General features: G+C 42.4%; 1 protein-coding gene across 3 annotated transcripts in view; it reads left to right on the forward strand.

The window, feature by feature from the left end:
• ZNF148 (zinc finger protein 148) overlaps window positions 1-18,143 on the forward strand; it is a 36,660-nt gene that overhangs the window by 5,023 nt on the left and 13,494 nt on the right. For 2 of the 3 annotated variants that reach the window (XM_066999970.1, XM_066999969.1), the window contains exons 2-3: window positions 14,543-14,888; window positions 16,109-16,234. In XM_066999970.1, the coding sequence (XP_066856071.1) occupies window positions 14,559-14,888; window positions 16,109-16,234 (456 nt within the window). In that variant the 5' untranslated portion in view covers window positions 14,543-14,558. The remainder of the gene's footprint in view (window positions 1-14,542; window positions 14,889-16,108; window positions 16,235-18,143) is intronic. The other variant, XM_066999971.1, reaches the window with a different exon arrangement.

Consider the following 18,143-nt stretch of genomic DNA (forward strand, 5'->3'; position numbering starts at 1 on the left):
GGTATCTGTGTAAATAAACTCAGATATGGGAGCGATAAACAATTTTACAAAAGACTTCAAACTGCAGTCGTGTCCGTAAGCTAAAAAGATGCCCATTCATAAACAGTTTAACAAGTATCTTAGTGGTGTTGTAATAATTTCCCATAAAGTCCGTGCAAACTTTTACTACATATGTACCCCAGCATGGACGTAAAAACCGCTGTTAGCAGCATTTACAGTGCCAGTAACGTCGTGACCAGGTCATGCTACCTTAGTGCAAGAGGTGGAATGACAAATAGTGATGCCGGGTGGGTTTGACATAGCCATATGTTCACTAGCAGTGGTTAAGACAGAAAGGGGAGACAAATGTGTTGTACACTCCCTGAATTTTAACTTCTACGTGGTTGCCTGGAAAATTAGTCAAATTTTTTTTTTGCTTTTATCAGGGTTAGGTTTGAATGAAGAAGTTAGTGTTATATTCCTAAAAAGTATGGGTGCATAAGTATGGGTGAACGCATAAAACACTTCTGGCATCTGTTTGTGATGATCTCTGGCCTAAGGCTTTAGTCACCGAGCATGAGAAATGCTCGGCGTAAACTGGAGAGAGTTTTGCCAGCCCCAGCAGCACGCGGCCTGCCTGGCATGCAGCTGGAACCTGTAGCTGTTTCCTGGGAAGGGGCAGAGCACACGGGCAATTTCTGCATTCGCCAGCTTTCTGCAGGCTTCCTTTGGTGACGCAAGCTATTTAGCCGGGCTTTCACCGACCGAATCTGAAGTATTACGTCGCAAACATTCTTCAGTTTCGTAAAGGGGAGGAAGAGGGAGCAAAATGGATGTGAAAGCCAAGAAATGAGTGCATTGCACTGGGCTTGATGTCCGTGGATGATGTTTTAGTCTGTAAGCATTATAACAGCATTTCCAGATGCAGCGGATGATTTTGGAGTTTTTCAAATAAAAGTGCTCTGAAGCAAATTACCATCTCTGCTGCTGACCTCCTGAAATACGATTCTCCCCTGGTTTTGACCACATACACAGTGAGTCCTGACATAGGTCGCTGTTATGCGGGTCTGTCAGATGAAATATGTCTGAGGTGGATGACAGTTGTCAGGCTTTTACGTTGGGTCATCTGTAGCGCTGCGCAGTTCTGGACACAACAGGAGCTATAAATAAATGTAAAAAGTCTTTGCGTGTTGTGTCCTAAGTTTCTTTTATCAAAGGGGTTCTTGACTAAAGATTGCTGAGCTCAAGCAGCTCCTTTTTTGCTGAAATAATCTGAAATTAAATTGTCTTAGGGTCAGGAGAATTTTTGTGATGACCACTGCAGACAGCTGGTCAATCCCGAGGACACCACAGTGTGGTGTAACTTACGTTCGAGATGATGGTCACTTGCAGGTCTTCGAGAAGAGCCTGTAGAATATTGGTTTTCAGCTTCTCTTGTGACCTTATAACCACTTTGTTTGGGGGGCGGGGGGGGGGGGGGTAAAATCTCATGTAAAGGTGCTTTGTGTGAATACAACATCGAACAAAAATGAGTAAGTTGCATGGGAGGAAGCCTGCCGTCATCCCTCAAGGAAAGCTTTATCAGGCTGCTGTCCTCAGGACCTCCCTCTGGCTCTGGTGAACTCGACAGGTAGACGCTGCTGAGTTTTTGTGTGGGCCAGAAAGAAGACGTGCAAAGTTATGTGGTTGTCTGCTGGGGACCTGGGAAGCTTGGATTGTTTGGGGGTATAAGGGAGTTATGGAAAGCTACTTGGCTTTAATTTTGCTTTTTCCTTTTAGAGGTTATGAAGTTTGCCAGTAATATCTTTTAAGATGACTCATAGCAAATAATTCTGATGTATTTAAAATATATATTTTTGTGAGCACAGGTTATTTATACTTGACATGAAATTAAGGGATTGGGAGGGAATAAAATGTTTATAGGAAAGGAGCATGCAGAGGATGATCATCCAGTTGTCTTAATATATCACTTGAATACGTAGACTAGATGGCAATTTGTAGACAAACCCAGTGAGCTTGTTTTCTTAATCCGACAGGTAAAAGCAGATCAAGCCAACCAGACATGCTCGGGCTTTTCTGGTGCCTGTTAGGAGCCTCTGCTCAGCGCTGTGTCCTCCGTATTGGGTCAAATATAAGGAAGCTTCAAGCAGGAGTTGACTGCGCTGTAGAAGGGGAAATTGGCACGAAACCTAATCTCTCAATCCTTTGCGTGACCCTGCAGTTCGCTGCCTAGGGAGCCTTTGTGTCGTCCCCAGCTCGCATTCCTTCTGGGCCACGGGGCAGCGTGGAGCTTCCCACAGCTGTGATGATAATTATGCGTGTATGGCCGCGTGTCCAGAAGGCATGGGATTGTTTGTACTTACACGTGCCAGGTGCCTGAAATTTGCTCGTAAGTCAGGCAGCTCTTCTTTTTCCATCTGCGGTTAGGCACAAGTTGACTTGGGCTTCTCCTGGTGCCGTCGCCCAGTGGGAACCAGTGGGCGCAGGGCTGGAGCCTCTTAGCAGGGTTGCTCAATAAAATAGTGTCTGGAAAGCAGTCCGTGAACACAGGGCATGCTGGGTTTCTCTTTTCCCCAAGTCCTGTAGGAATATTTTCCTTCTTTACGGGTTGGTTTCCTGGTCGTGCAGTAATATGGGATTATATTGAATGTATCCTACTAAGACTTGGCTTCACCGTGGGACTGCTTGACCAGGGCTTCTCAGAAGTTTCAGACCTGCTAGGGATGGCAGCTCTGAATTGTTGGCCTGCGAATTAATGGCATCAAGGACCTTCAAGATTTTTGTTCCTAGTAATTACAGGAGTGTGATAGAAGTCAGTGAGGTTCCCTGCGCATGCAATTTTTGGGGCACTAAGGTGGCATTACCTGGAAGTTTTCTTTGGGGTTGTGGCTGGTCTTGAGAAGCAGACATGCTGCAGAAGCACAGTGCATTTAGGAGTTACCTGATTTGACTTTTTTTTTTTTTTTTTTTTTTTTCCTTTGGAGTGAGGATCAGCCAGACTGAAAAAAAGGCTGACTTACAGTTCTGGTATTTGGTGTAAGCGGGATGGGAATAGTTCTTAGTTGATTCAGTCCGACCACAAATGTTGGTTATCAGGAGGGAGGTGATGGATTTGTTGCAGCAACATGGAAAAAAAAGTCTGGGCTGTACAGAAGCGTGCTCTTCAAAACTTCTTTGTTGTCTTGGCAACTTTACATGGTCTGTCACTTGCTTGTGTTCCAGCCGGGGTTTTTAAGAAAGTACCCTAGTTGTTGCTCACTTTCCTCAATTATGAATTTGTTTCTACGGCTTCCCCTCTGGCTGATTTCCTGCTGCCTGTAAGTACGGACGCGTGTCAGTTGGTGTACTGGCACCTCTCCTTCCCGCTGCTGAAGATGCTTGGTACTCTCCTTATGCCGTTGAAGCAGGGTGTGGGTTAGGCCACAGTCCCCAATTCCTGGGACCCAGATTGCTCCTTGGTGCCTGCCCCGTAACTGGCTGACTCCTTTGCAAAACAACGATCGATGTTCCTTCACCACTGGTCTGGGGCCTCCCTAATGGTAGCAAGATCCTCTGCTGCTCGCTTTTCCCTCGTGCTACACAGGGAAGGAAGGGCTACCAGCACATACCGACTGAGGCGCTGCTTCCGGTGGTACCGAGACCTTTGCCTCTTTGCTATTTTCATATTCTGATCCCGCTGTCACCTCGGAGGAGTCTGACTGCCTTGTGGAAGTGTCTCCTGTGTTAGGATGAGCAACTGCCACCTGTGGTTCTCTCCTGCTTTCCCTGGGGATTATTACATGGGTTTATTTTTTATACCGGGTTGTGTGTGGTGCCTTGTGTTTACGTTAACAGAAGTGAGGTAGGTTAGCTTATTGGAGCTTGAACTAGTTTTGTCTATGCTTTATGTTTTGTTTAGTACCTTGTAGTTGCTGAGCCTATTGGTCTTGTGGAATGGGTCCCAGAAAGGACCTGAATTTTTTGGGGAGGAGTGGAGCTGTCAACCAAGGTGTGTCCGAGCCTTCGGGAGGCCTCTGTCCGATATTTTGTCCCATGCAGATGGCTTTGAAAGATGCCTACTGAAGGTAGCACTGTGGTGTCTGAAAAACAATACAGAGAGCAGAGGATTCGCCTGGTCTGCCCACAGTGCCTCTTTCTGTAAAGGAGGGATTCACTCTCTCATGCTCTTGGCTAATTGGATTTTCTGAGGTTACTGTTCCGTGTGCAGGTGAAAGGTATGGTTAAAAAGCAGCCAAAATGCAATAAATATACATTAAGAATAAAGTTACACTGGCATATTGCACAGCCTCCTCAGCAGGGTTAAATGAGAAAATGCTCCTTGCTGGTGCCGCTGTGTGGAAAGCCAGGCTACAGAGAGCGCAGCATCCCTCACAAGTCCTTTCGAGACATTACACAGAATGCAGCCTTCCCCTGAATAAGTCTACTGTAATGCAGTTAAGGAAAAAATGTGTACTTAGCTCATGCCAATATCCTAGAACTGAAATTGCAGTTTAGGAGAATGGTTCCTGTATTCCAAAACATTCTCCTTGCCCTCACAGTCTGAGAGCCAGTGTTTAAATAATGCCTTCAACCACTTAAGTAAGATGTAGAAATAAATATTGTCTGAGCTCCATGAGATGCTTTGTGTCCGTTATTTGTGTCCTTCTCACCTGTGGTTTAGGTTACTGTTGGTATTTTCCTAAAAGTTTTCCTTATGCTGTCATGTATGTACAGGAGGGATGTCCTCCAGATTCTCTTGAGACAGCTTTCCCTGTTAACTTCAAGGTTTTGGGACCAAAACCTTCTTGATTATACTTTCATTAGGATGTTGTCCAATGTTATTTAGTCTACGTGGACTTACTAGGGAATTGGCTTGAATTTTTTCTGTAATTATAATTTTCCTTTAATGCCTGTGGATGACCTTTTAGAAAAGAATGAGAAGATGAAGTAAAGTCATTTCAGGCAAGAAAACGATGCACTTAAAAGAACGTTTCTAGCTATAAGTCAAGCACACGAACGTTAAAATTGCAGCGTTGAGCTTCACCTATGCCACCGTAAGTTTACCATCTTAAGTGTAAGTACACTGCTACGTTACTAATCCAGCAGTAATACTATCTGGTGGCCTTTAGTGGTACAGGAACACAGCGTTTCCCCCCGCAGAGTCCCCTACCTTTCTGAATGTACAGGATCCATAGTGCTCGTTGGCTAAGCAGCTGCTCGGTAATTTGTTTTCTGCGCATTGCATAATGCCTCCTCTTACTGTGCTCCGCTTAATCCTGCTCGGAAGGCAGACTGAGTATATTTCTTTGTGAAGGAGAGGTTTGTGAGGCCCTCAGGAACAGCTCCTACTGCTGTCTTCGCACCCAAATCCTAGGTAGGTCAGTGCCCCCGTTGTGGTGATGAGGAAGTGGCAGCGCAGGGAGGGGAAGGTGATGTGCCAAGATGACAGATTTGCCCAACAGCAGCGGCACGGCTGAGAAACGAAGCCAAGCTCTGTTACAACATTGTGGTTGTAACCAGTCGTCCTGTTGTGCTTACCTTTTCTTGATGGCAGCCCTGTGTCTGTGCTCCCAGATTCCTCTGGTGATTTTCCACCGAAGCGGCTCTTCTGGACGAGTTGGAAACACGCTGGCTGTGCCCTCCGAGCAGTGCCTTGGTCCCAGGGGAGGCTAAACCCCTCCGGTCTGCCTTCTCGCACTAGTTACCTAAGCCACTGGCGTGGGCTCACCTGTCCCTCTTGCATATGCCACCTTCTTCCCCCAGGAGCTGTGTTGGCCGCAGGAACAAGAGCACCACGAAGTGATTAGTTCACACTGGCGACCTGTATTGAACGCTGCTTATTCTTACGAGTATTTCAGTGTGCCTCAGGGAAATGAAATGGATACCTCCATTCTTATTTTATGGTTGGGGAACTGATGCCTGGGAGTTAGATCAAGATTTGTGTTTGGTGTGGCTCTCCACTGAGCTCTGTGAGCTGTAGAATTGCAGAAGACATCTGTAAGGACCAAGGGTAGGACCCTATTTTGCAAGACGGTGTTGAGTGGTCATGACTTTCCTTTCCTGCTATCCATGCCTCATTTACACGCATTTCAGCCATCACAGCAAATGGAGCAAGGGTATTATAAACGTTCTCACTACTTTACCTGCTTATATGGAGCAGATTCATCCAGTGTGCTGAACAAAATGATGCTTTGTAGAAAAATACAAACGATCTTTTAATTAAAAAGAAGAAAAGATATGAAAAAGCCAATAGGCTAGAGAGGCAAATGGTGATGAACCTGATGATGAAAAGTACCTGAAGTGTGGCTGTCCCTGGCTTCTGTAAGTTTGCATGCAACTTCTTGTATTCTCCCAGGGCTTGTTGTGTATAATGTTTTAAGGATTTTTAAAAATCAATCTGGAAAGAAACAGCAGAAGTGCTGTTGTACATACATACATATGCAGAGACCTCTGCCATTTGAGCCAGGAGGGTAACTGATAGCAACAGCAGGTTGTCATCTTCTGTAAAATAACACTAGCATGGTGCTAGTGACAAGAAGAGATGCTTCACAGATACTTGTGGATAGTAGAGGGGTGGTGAAACCCAGGAATTTCTCCAAGGAACTTAAGGGCTTGTCAAAAAAAAAAACAAATCACAGTTTTTAAAAAGCAACATATTTTCCTTTTCCATTTGTTTTCAAGGTGAAATTATACGGGAAGGGCTGAGCCAGTTAGCCTCTGAATGCTGTATGGGGAAGGACCCACTCCCACGCTATTTCGAGCTGCATCTGACAGATTCTTTACAGTACACCAACTCAGTGAGTTAACCTGGCAGAAAATTAGTAACTTTTTTTTTTTTTTTTTTTTGCCAGGCTGGAGGACTTTTAAACGACTGTGTATTTGTATGAGCATTGGGATAGGCACAAAACATAGGGTGGCGTGTCCCAGGAGGAGGGAGCAGAGTTGTCTTTTTCAATGGCAGTTAGCTGTTAGGTTGGCTCAGCTATGTCATACAACTGCACTGTAAAAAAAAAAAAAAGGCACTATACATTATCTGAAATACCTCTACAAAAATTCAGCTTTTGAGGTATGCTTGCAATATATACAATTTTACAAAATTTTAACAAGTTGGTATGAAGTTATAAACGAGCACAAGTACTTACAAGGTGCTGGCTAGCCTTTGTTTTGTGTAGGGCTTTCTTTCCTGTGTATAAATTCATCTGAGGATTGAGCTTCATAATGTAAGGGCAGAAATTCTGCTCTTTTGGGTTAACTGCACAGTGGTAGAGATCCAGATATAAATTCTCAAAACTACCAGTTTTCTAGCAGGTTAGGATTAAGTACCACCAAATCAGTGGCAAACCAGCTTTTTCTCTAGATAAAAGGCAATGCTGCCTATGACTTCTGTAATAGGGAAAGTATGTTTGCTCCACAGGTAACATCCCTGTGGGTGTTGCAGTGGAACTGGGCTTTGCTGACACGGTCTGGAGAGCTTTTGATGTGCCTGCTTGATGTTTGACCGTGGTTATGCTGGGCGTGATCGAATACTGTATTTAGAGTAAGCAAGGTGGCAAGGATTTTCATGCACGGATAATTTTATGCACAATAAGTAGATTTTCGGTGAGTAATCCTGTTGATTGTAATAGGACTATTCACAGCTCAGCGCGAGTGTAAGTCTGGGTGGGATCAGGCCCTGCGCTGGCACGTGTTCAGCAACACGGGGCGTTTGGAAATAGCTGTGCAACAAGTCTTAGGAGTGTTTGTATCGTGTGTTACATTTTAGGATGTGTTAATTTTATGATCTGTGAACCCTTTCACAATGATTTATGTTTGATCACTTTTTCTGTTTTACAAGTCATCGTTTTAATTCATCCTTTCAAATGGTTGCGTGGTAATTTCAAAGTCTTTCAGTTGTGTCTTATTTTCTTAGCAGGGAGAAGGGATCCTAAGTTAATGTTCTTTATTTAGAACCATTAACGAGGGTAGTATTTTTTACTTTCCACGTGTATGTTCAGAATTGAACTTTTCCTATGGTGAAAGCTAGCTGTGTTTCCCTTTCCATTCGACTGCATCTGTACTTTAATAATGCCGCTAAGTATCTTTTCTGAGGTGGAAATCCTCAACATGTTTCATGATCTGATAGGGTTTTGAAATGGCTATTAGGAACCTGTGGAATTCCAATTTCTTCCTTCTTTTGGAGAGCACTGCATTGAGGGCAGTTTTATTAATAGGAATGCTTAACCATAAAATGTGAACTAGGCACGTGTAGTTTTTAATGTGCTATTAAGCCGTGTCGCTATTTCTTTCTTCTTTAGCATTAGGAATTGCAGAATTACGGGTGTCTTTTGTACTGCCTTGAGGATATAGATATACATTGCACGTCTAAATTTAGCATAGCCCGTAGGTACGTCTGCGTGGCAGCTGTACCTCGTTCATTTGCATGTGTACATCGCACTCGGGCTGCAGTTTCCCCATACACTTGTCTCTAATCTAAGCACTGCCTGCAGCAGAAAGAAGCGGCCCCTTTCCCTTCTCCCTGCCTCTTCACTTGCCTGTCTCCTGTGCTCCCTGCCTGCCTACCCCTGTGACCAGGAGGACAGCCGGTGGCTTTGCTGGTGGCCCTTTGTCCAGCGTGACTCGCGGTGGCACGGTAACAGTCGCGCTGCTCAACCCAGCGAAGGCGGCGAGAACACCAGGAGAGGGGCTGGGCACCGGGCTGACTTCTGAGCGAGTTCTGTAGATTCATATACCTTCCATTCATTAAAGTTTACATTTTAGCGCAAACCATTGTAGTTCTGCCGTAAAGGTGAGCTCCAAGAGGCAATAATACATCTAGGCGTTCCCATATATTGCTGGTTTCTGAAGTTTCTTGTATGTACGTTTTGCACTAGTAGCCTTTATCCAGTTTGTTGTTTGGGCTTGTTCTTCCACAGGCTGTTGTGGAAGAAAGGAGGTGGCAGGAATGGGCTCAGATGCATGTTTGGTAGTTTCAGGTCTTTGTTCATTAGGAAGCTCGCCTTGTCTGACCCTAAGTGAAAGCATACTTCCCAAAATGATGAAATAAGTAATGCCATTGTGCTACTTCCAGCGTAAGGTGACCCTGACAACACTTTCTACCTTGAATTGAGCCCTGTCTCAGTTTTTGGGATGGGAATCTTGGAGGTGGATGCTTTCATCAGGACACCGTTGAGTTGCTATGGGCACGCTGGGATCGCTGTTGTGCGTGCTGACCTCTGTGTTCGGGTTGCTGAACCCGGGAAAACAAGGTCAGAGGGAGTCGGTGTCAGTATGTCGTGGTGGTATTTCTCTCTCGAGTCTTTGTTAGAAGCCTTCAGAAGGAGCTACGGTTCAATCCAGAAAAATAATTGAATTTTACCAATTTCTTTTCTTGTCTCCTTCAATCTTCTTTCATTAGAGTTTGCTTTGGAAGTACAGGGAGAGAGGGATATATACCAAATCTTACTTTTTACTGCTTGAAGATACAGAAGTCTTAGAACAGCAGAGACTTTCATGGGAAATTATTTACAAATAGAAAAAATCCATCTTAATGCTTTTGCAGTGTTTTTTTTTTTTTAAAGTAGCTCCTTTAGCTCTATGCAAATAGATATTTAAATGCAGATGATTTTCTATATCTTGTCTATCAGTTTTTAATTGTCCAACGTACTTTTTTCATCTCTCAATCTTTTAAATCCTACCCATAGAAACTTCATCCAGTACTGCACATAAAAATTCATTTCACAGGTGAACCCAAGTAGTATCTCTAGGTGCTTGCTGATCATTAAATAATCCAAATAATCCTTTGCTACTTGCTTCAGAAAAGAAGGGAAGAAGGTGGAGTAAAAAGAAGTGGAAAGAAGTGGAAGGTGCCGGAGCGTGCGTGGCACTCCGGTGACTAACAAGTTGTAGCACCTGCCTTCAGGGGGTCTGTTCAGCCTCAGTGCAGAGCAGCCACCATCCCACCAGCCTTTTTATTTTTATTTTTTACCTATTAATGTTTTCTTTTGATTGTATTGTAATTTTTGATTCTGAATTGGAAAGGTTGTCACGCTTCTCATTTACCCTGATGCGGTTTAGATGACTGTTTCTTCGATAGGAATATTGTCTTTCCCACTCAGCTCTCCAGCTTGCTGCACCAGGGATCTCTGGAAAAACTGATGTCAGGGGTACTGAAAAGAACAGTTCTGAAGGACTGCCGTAGGCTTTGGCAGGGCAGCGGCTTTTGAAAAGGAGCAATGTTGTTCACTGGCTGTGGATGTTCTGCGAGCAGCTGCTGAGCACTGTGTGAAGAGAGAAGATGCTGAGATGATCTGATAAGACCTTTTCTATGCAGTCCCTCCCTGTCCTCTTTTTTTTTTTTCCCAAAATGCGTGCATGTGCAGGAAGTTCTGCCTGTAGATGTCTCTTGTGAAATGCTCTGCATAAAGTAAAGGTTTGGAGAACCTCTGCCAAGCAAAATGGGTACTTCAACGCTTTTGTGGATGGCTTTTTTTCTCTTGCTGTATTGAGGAGCTATATATTCAAAGAAAATGCTAAAATTACGCGATTATTTGGCGAAGCTTAATAAAAGTTCTGCAATTCCATGGAAAATATCTCTGCAATAAGGATAACAATGTTTTATGCCAAGGGAAGTACTTGTGTACGTTCCTGTATGCTTTGTGTTATTGTAACTTCGCTCAAGATAATCTCAAAATGAGTTGATCTTTATCTCACAGATGCATCTTGCACTTGAAATATTTATTTAATCATTGCAGGCTTGGTAAAGTGAGCTGGTTTGAATGCTTTTAACTTAAATTTTCTTTATCACACTGTCATTCTTCCAAGAACACTTCTCCTCATCTTCAATGTAAATGATAGGGATTCCTTTTATGTGAGCCAAAAGGTGTCAGATGACAAATTACCCTTGTTTCACTGAGATGGTGGCAATTGGGATACTTTCATTTGAATTAGTAGCTTATTTGTGTTTGTATTTCTTCTTTTTCAAGCAGTACCTGATGTCATATGGCTTACACTGTGCTTCATCACTTAAGAGTACGCAGCCTAAGAATACGCTATGAGTTCTAGTTATTTCTCTCTGAAAAGCCAGATGTTTGAAAGCCTGATTTAGTAAGCAGCACGCTCACTGTACCAGCAGCTGATATGACTCAAGATCATGATTGGAAAACAACCGAGTGCTTTCAGTTGCATGACTCTGCTAAGTCTACTCGGCAGGGTGAGAACGAAAAGTTTCCCTACCCCTGACAATTCAGAGCACTAGTGAGACCAGTACATGCCATCCAGTGCTCAACTGTCTTCCAGGTAGCTGCTTTGTCTTGCCAGCTCCCCTATGAATCTGCACGCCGTGAGTCTGCCCATGTCTGTTGGCGAGAGTAGCAGCTCTTCTGCAGCCTTAAACACTCGGTCTCTCTATTTTCATTTGTCTGCTTATCTTCCTGCCAGGAAATAGCTTTGTATCCAGGATTTCCTCAATTCATACCTAACTTCAGGGTGAGACGGCAGTATGCTCCGTGTGGAGCAACCGTTTCCGTGACTGGTTTGAGCAGAGTGATCAGGGCCACTGTGTTATCAGACTTGATACTGTTTTTTTTCCTTAAATCACCTTGAGTTCTTGTATCCTAGTACCTGCACATACCATTCCTCTAAAGAATCTGCACTGAGCTTATGCTGTCACGTTTCTGTAGCATGGAACAAAAGCACAGCAGATGATGATCTATGTAAGGTGTATCCTGAGAGTGGATAAACTTGGGATAAAGGCTGAAACAAATAAATATATCTGCTTATTTTCCTTGGAGTCTATCTTTCATTCTACATATTTAACATGCCCTACCTAAGAAACCTTAGCTCCTTCGCACCATCCTTTATCAAATAGTGACTCCATGGGAGACAGATTCTCAAGAACTTGAGTTCCTTCTCGCATTTCTTACTTGACACAGGATCCTCCGCGCTGATCATATGATAAATTCGCCCTTATTTTCTTTTAGGATCACTAAGGTCTGTTGCAAGATCTCTCTGGGAGACCAGCATTGGTAGAAAAAATGCAGCCTTTGTGCTATGCCAGGTTTTTTTTTTGTTTGTATTACTGCTGAGAAACTATCAGTATGGTTTCCCAGTTACCTTCCCAAAATACTTCATGGATTATATAATGTCTCTAGGTGGCTGTGTGGCATACCAGACATCAGTTTTCTCTTGAAGATGTGAAATCCCATTCTCTTACTATAAAGTGGATTAACTGGGAGTAAGCTTGTCACCCAGCACTACCTGAGCTCACTTACGACATTAAGGAGTTGTCTGTACTTGAAGACAGATGCTTTGAAAATCAAGAGAAAGACTCCAAACTTCCTTGTGTTAAAATTGCAGAAGAACAAAAAAGGACAGATAACAAGCAAAAATGCTCTTAACAGAATTTTTCCTCTTCTGCTTCCATCACAGGCTTTTTTTGGTCTCTAAAATGTTTTTTTTTTTTGCATAGGAAGGGAGATTATTAAAATTGTTGATGACATTGTCATATATAAACAGATTTAGTTTGGTGACTGTGTCCTCCTGACTTGCAGCAGCAGAAGGCTTATTAAAAAGACCTGTAATTTTCTGAAAAGCTTCTTTCTTTGGCGTGCCGCTTAAATAGCTGAAACTCAGAGAAGTCAGCCCATGCTGGCTATCAGCTTTTCAATGATGCAGTCAGAAATTTGGAACATCTCCTGATAGGGAATGGGAACAAATGTTGTTCCAATTCTGTGCTGTCTGACATGAGTTGCTACTAGAAGGTGTTAACGTGGAATTTTTAAATTTTATTTTTTTTAGAAAAAATGAGTGAATTTTACGTTAGGAAGAAGATTAAGAGCTAATAGTAGTATTTGAAGCAAAGTATAATGTAGCAGAACTTCCAGATCTTTTTCAGCTGGTTCTCTGGTGGCTTGCGTTCCTACCCAGTACGCTAGGATCTCACCTGCAGAAAGGCTGCTCCATGCTTTGTGAGCTCCCTGTAGTTCGGTACAAACAAATCTTCACAAAGGTTTAAGATGCATCAAGAATTCTCAGAAGATTTTCCTGGTGAAGAAAGCGCTTTGGAAAGCAATCAAACCAAGACTAGTAATTTAAATATTTGCTGTATACTCGTTTGATCCAATCGTTCAGCGAGCTGGTAGGCTGCTGGGCTGGCAGTGGGTTTGCAGGGGGCTGGCAGTGGGTTTGCAGGGGGCTGGCAGTGGGTTTGCAGGGGGCTGGCAGTGGGTTTGCAGGGGGCTGGCAGTGGGTTTGCAGGGGGCTGGCCCTACCAGCTCTGGGCAGAGTTGCAGTGTCTTCAGGTTGTGAGCTGTCAGCTAGAGCTGGCTGGAAGGAAGCATAGCCTCCGACTCGAAACTGGAATGGAAAAGGAGCACTTGACCATGCTGCACGCTTAGGGGGAGCGAATTTGCAGCTGGTGAGTGGTGAAGCACCACCATCCCGTTTATATTGTGATTCTGAATGTGACAAAATCCAAGGGGCTGGCGTAGCAGTCCCCAAGATACGCTCCCGTCTGCGCTTTGCCCTGCGCTGTCCGGCTCCGCTGTGCTGTGCTCCCACCCTGTGCTGTTGTGTAGCCATTGCCGCCAGCTGTGGGACGAGGCAGGGGTGCAGGAGGGATGTCTGTCTGTCTGTGCGTCTGTCTGGAGCAGTGGACCAGAGCGCTGTGCAGCAGGTAGGAGTTAGGGGCCTGGGGACTAGCACAGAGGAGGCTGGCTCCTGGGACTCATGCAGGACACTGAGGAGAAGTTTTAGCCCTGCCATGCCACACATCCCACAGTGTGTAGGGAGGTCCGGAGGGCTGCGTCCTGTCCTAGCAAAGTCACATCACCTGAGAAACAGGGAGGGGACAAGTAGATGCTGCCACCGCCAGCCACAAAAGCCTGCTGCCCTGTATTAGACAACAGTGAAGAAAGCCATGACACTTGTTGGAATATTCCACTTTGGTATCTGTGCATCATGAATCAGTGTAACTACCGGTATTGCTCTTCACGACTGGAATTAATGTTTCCTGACTAATGCGCCAGCTTAGCGGGTGTGAAAATGACTGCCCTTTTCATAAACAAATTGTACCTCTCTGTAGTCCTTCGTTGACGTGCATGCTTAGCCAGAAAGTTCTCTTTTCTCTCACTTAGGGATATTAAGATGTTCCTGCAGCTGTGGCATGCCCTGGGGTAGCTGTAACAAAAGAGCATATAAAGAACAAGGAAATAAGGAGAGCTGGACCAGTATGACATTGGCATTTCTCAGACAATCGAAGCAGAAAAAGAGAAAAAGGGGAAGAAGAAAACAAAAATTTTTGAAAGAATAAGGAGGAGGAGTTAGGTCTCATTTAATCTTAGGATTTTGCCAGCAATCGGAAGGCACCTTGTTATAAACCTTTTGTTTGAAAGTCTTCGTTGGTGTATACATGCATGTGTGTGAAAGGAGAATCGTTTCGTGTTGAAGCAAGGTATCCAACTCCCCGCTTCTGTTCGGATATCGATGTTAGGAGTGGAGTGCATGTATGTATGCTGAGTACTGACCGGGGTCTTATAAATGTTTTTAAGTAAAAACTTGAAGCAAGAGCACCGATTGTAGATGTTTACTATTAAAACTTTCTTTGTAGGTTATTGCACTTAAGAATGAACATTGAAGACAAGCTGGGAGGATTATTTCTTAAATGTGGTGGCATAGACCAAATGCAGTCATCCAGGGCTATGGTAGGGATGGGTGCAGTATCTGACCAGTCCGGAGTATCGGGAGATCGGCAAGAGGCAGTGCTTCAAGATCGGACTATGGCGCACCAAGAAATTCTTGCGACAGACGAAGTGTTACAGGAAAGTGAACTTCGACAGCAAGAGATGATTTCACATGATGAACTCATGGTCCATGAGGAGACGGTAAAAAATGATGATGACATGGATGCGCAAGATAGACTTCCTCAAGGGCTGCAGTATGCTGTTAATGTCCCTGTAAGCAATTTCTTTGTGAAATATTGGAGGAATTACTAGGGAGCTTGATCTGATAGTCTTATCCTACTCTGGCAAGAATCTATTAATTGCTTGTTTGGATTTTGATTATCAAAATATTTATGAATAGATGCTCGTTATGAAAATGTCATTTGCCTCTGGCTGCGGACAAATTTTTCCAATTAAGTATAATCTTTAAGTATCTGTTTTATAAATATTTTATAATCAGGCTGTTGCCATAGAATTAACGAGTTAAATTGTGCTCTTTTAAATACATTTAATGTTCAAGGGTAACTACAAACCAGAATAAATAGCGTTATGAAAAGTTGCATACTGTTTATGCTGTTGATAGTGCTATTTAGTTTCTTTTGATATAGGAAGCATCTTCTTATATGTTTTCAAGCTATGTGGACGCTTAGCAATTGCATTCACGCTGCAGGTTGGACTGTGACACTTCATACATGACCATAAATATGTCCCTCCTTGAGATCTAATAGAAAGTTTCCCTCATCTTGTCCAGAGAGAATGCAGGTGACTTCCTTTTGAAAACAGAACGTCTGTCTGTAAAGCAGCACACCATCACTGTTAGCTGTCAAACATAAAGGATAATTACAAGGACTTTAAAAGCGGATAGCCTTATCTGTGAAGAATAATCCTTGGAAAGGTAGCGTTGTTAAAACACTACTCTGTTAGCTGTAGATCAGGCAGCTCAGCTGTTAGAAAAATGTAAGAGTATCTTGCTCTTCATTAAAGTTCACAATAGGTCAAGAAATATTTTTGGAAAAAAAAATCCCATCATTAGCAATATTTTTGTTTTCTTTAAAAGTACTTCTGTCTTAAATATATAATAAACTATTCCGTTAAATCTTGCATTGACAGTACACGGACTAAAGTAAAATAGGTGTGAAAAGCTGAATGGTTTTACAGATGGAAGTGATTTTAATATAAGAACTGATCTCAAAATCACCACAGATCAGAAGGAAAAAAGACTTTGGGAGATGAATGAAAGGATACATCAAAATGTCACTGTAGAAATTAACTATGCCCTTTTTACTTAATATACTTATTATTCCTTTCACTTAAATTTCTGAAAGAATGAAGCCACAAGATAATTCCCTTAGAAAAAGGTTTTCTGTTTCAGCAGTTTGTCATCTTCTAAAATTGAAAAATTGCTTTTCTGTAGTGAGAACCTTACCTGAAACTGGCACTTGGTATCTTAACAGATCAGTGTAAAGCAAGAAATTACCTTTACTGATGCATCTGAACAACAGAAACGAGACAAAAAACAAATACGAGAGCCAGTAGATTTGCAGAAAAAGAAGAAAAGAAAACAGCGTTCACCAGCAAAAGTAAGACATTGATTTGGCAAAACCAAGATTAAAAGAACCTGAAGATTGGGTTTACTATGACTAATTTCATTAGCATTTGAAGTAGTTAGGCTGGAAATTGTTTGTTTGCTCAGTAAAGATGCAGTTCTGAAGTTTACCAGAGACCCAAATCAAAACCTGATATAACAGTGTTTTTCTTTGAACTCTTTTTAGCAACATGAACCCTTGACATATTTTAACATCTGTCTCTCCAGGGAGTTCTCTCCAAATATTTTTTTTAAATTATGAGTCAGTAGCTTTGTAGACAACCTATAAATCATTACTCTGTATCAGTCTAATAATAGTTGTGCTTTTCTGTGAGCCTGACAATTTTATATGCTTTATGCATAGTGAAAAGTTTTTAAAAAGAAATCTAAAATGGTAGTTTGGAAAATTCTAAAAAGTTACTAATATATATAAAATAATCTACCGGTAGGGAATATTCCTGTGGTCATAATCATCTTCATATATGTATTTATTGATATCAAAAATTCTTATGATAGCTGCTGGTTTGTTACTTCAAAAATTGTTTTGTAGATCCATTCATGAAGAGTATGTATCCCTATATGTCTGAAAATGTAGATTTTCTTCTGTTGAGAGCCACTTCAGATAAAAACAGAATCATTTCACCTCATGAGGTAGCAGTGTTATACCTTATAGCAACTCTGCAAATCCATCTTCAGATTTAAAATAGAACATATGCTGGATGCTCTGATAGGTAAAAATCGGTTATATGTCATCACACAGAAGCCCTAAAATAAGCCTACTCTGAAACGAACCTAGACCGTTTATGCATTGAAGCAAAACTCAGCCTAACACCACGAAGAATTCCAAAAACTCCTGCTTGTTATCCTGGGATTGGGACCCTTCAGTCCTCCTCAAAGCACTGTGGTATTCTTGGAAAGTTGACAAATTGTATCAAATTGGGTGTGGAAGCAAGTTCCAAATCCTTTGCATCAAGGTATTTGTCCTTTTGATAGAGAAAGGAGATGTAGGTCGAATCCCCTCCACAGATCACTTCCATGGAAACATTGCAAGGTAGGAGAGGCATGTGTCCCTCTTTCTACAGACATATACTTGCATGCTTCCTTTTTATCTTCCAGTCTGTCAGTGCCATTCTTTTGAGATAACAAAAGATTGAAAAATGATCAGGAGAATTGTTAAACAGGTTCTTTTTCAGTCTCTCTTCCCCTTTTTTCAAGCTTGTCAGAGTAGAATGGCAGGATGAAGCTGAAGGGCTGACATAGGTGAGAGCCTTCTGCAGTCTGAGTTAGTGCTCCCAGAGTAACAGGGTTGATTTTTCCATCCATACAGCAGCTGGGACTTTTACAAATGGAAGTCAATTAATATACTAAAACGTTTGAAATTTTGTTCTATTAATCTAGTCATCATATACATAAAAAGTCAGTAGCTCTTATGAATCCTATCTACTTTTCCCCCTTCCATGCACACACACATGCACAAGCACACAAATGCATGCATGTACACACACACGCGCTGTTGTTACTTTTATTATGAAAACTGCCAAAGTTTTCTTGACTTAAGACATGGTGCAATGAATGGATGCAGTGGAAGAGCTCAGGGTTAGTTTGCACAATTATTCTAAAAATTTCAATATATGAAAAAAATCATAACAGGTATTTCAATTTATTTTAAATAACCAGTTAGTGTTTCATTAGTTGAATGCTGTTACAGTACCTAATTTTTATAGTTGTCTGTATCAGAGACTTACTGGAGCTGTAACATACCAACCTTACAAACGTATGAATGTGCTTGTCCTTCAGAGTGAATGCGCAACAATTTGCTAGCTGAGACTTTCACTCTTGCTGATTTTTTAATGCAGCAAAATTAAAAATTGTTTTAAGTAGATCCTATAGTATTTGCTACTGTT

This window comes from Anser cygnoides, chromosome 6 (assembly GCF_040182565.1).
Source record: "Anser cygnoides isolate HZ-2024a breed goose chromosome 6, Taihu_goose_T2T_genome, whole genome shotgun sequence".
NCBI classification, from domain to species: Eukaryota; Metazoa; Chordata; class Aves; order Anseriformes; family Anatidae; genus Anser; species Anser cygnoides.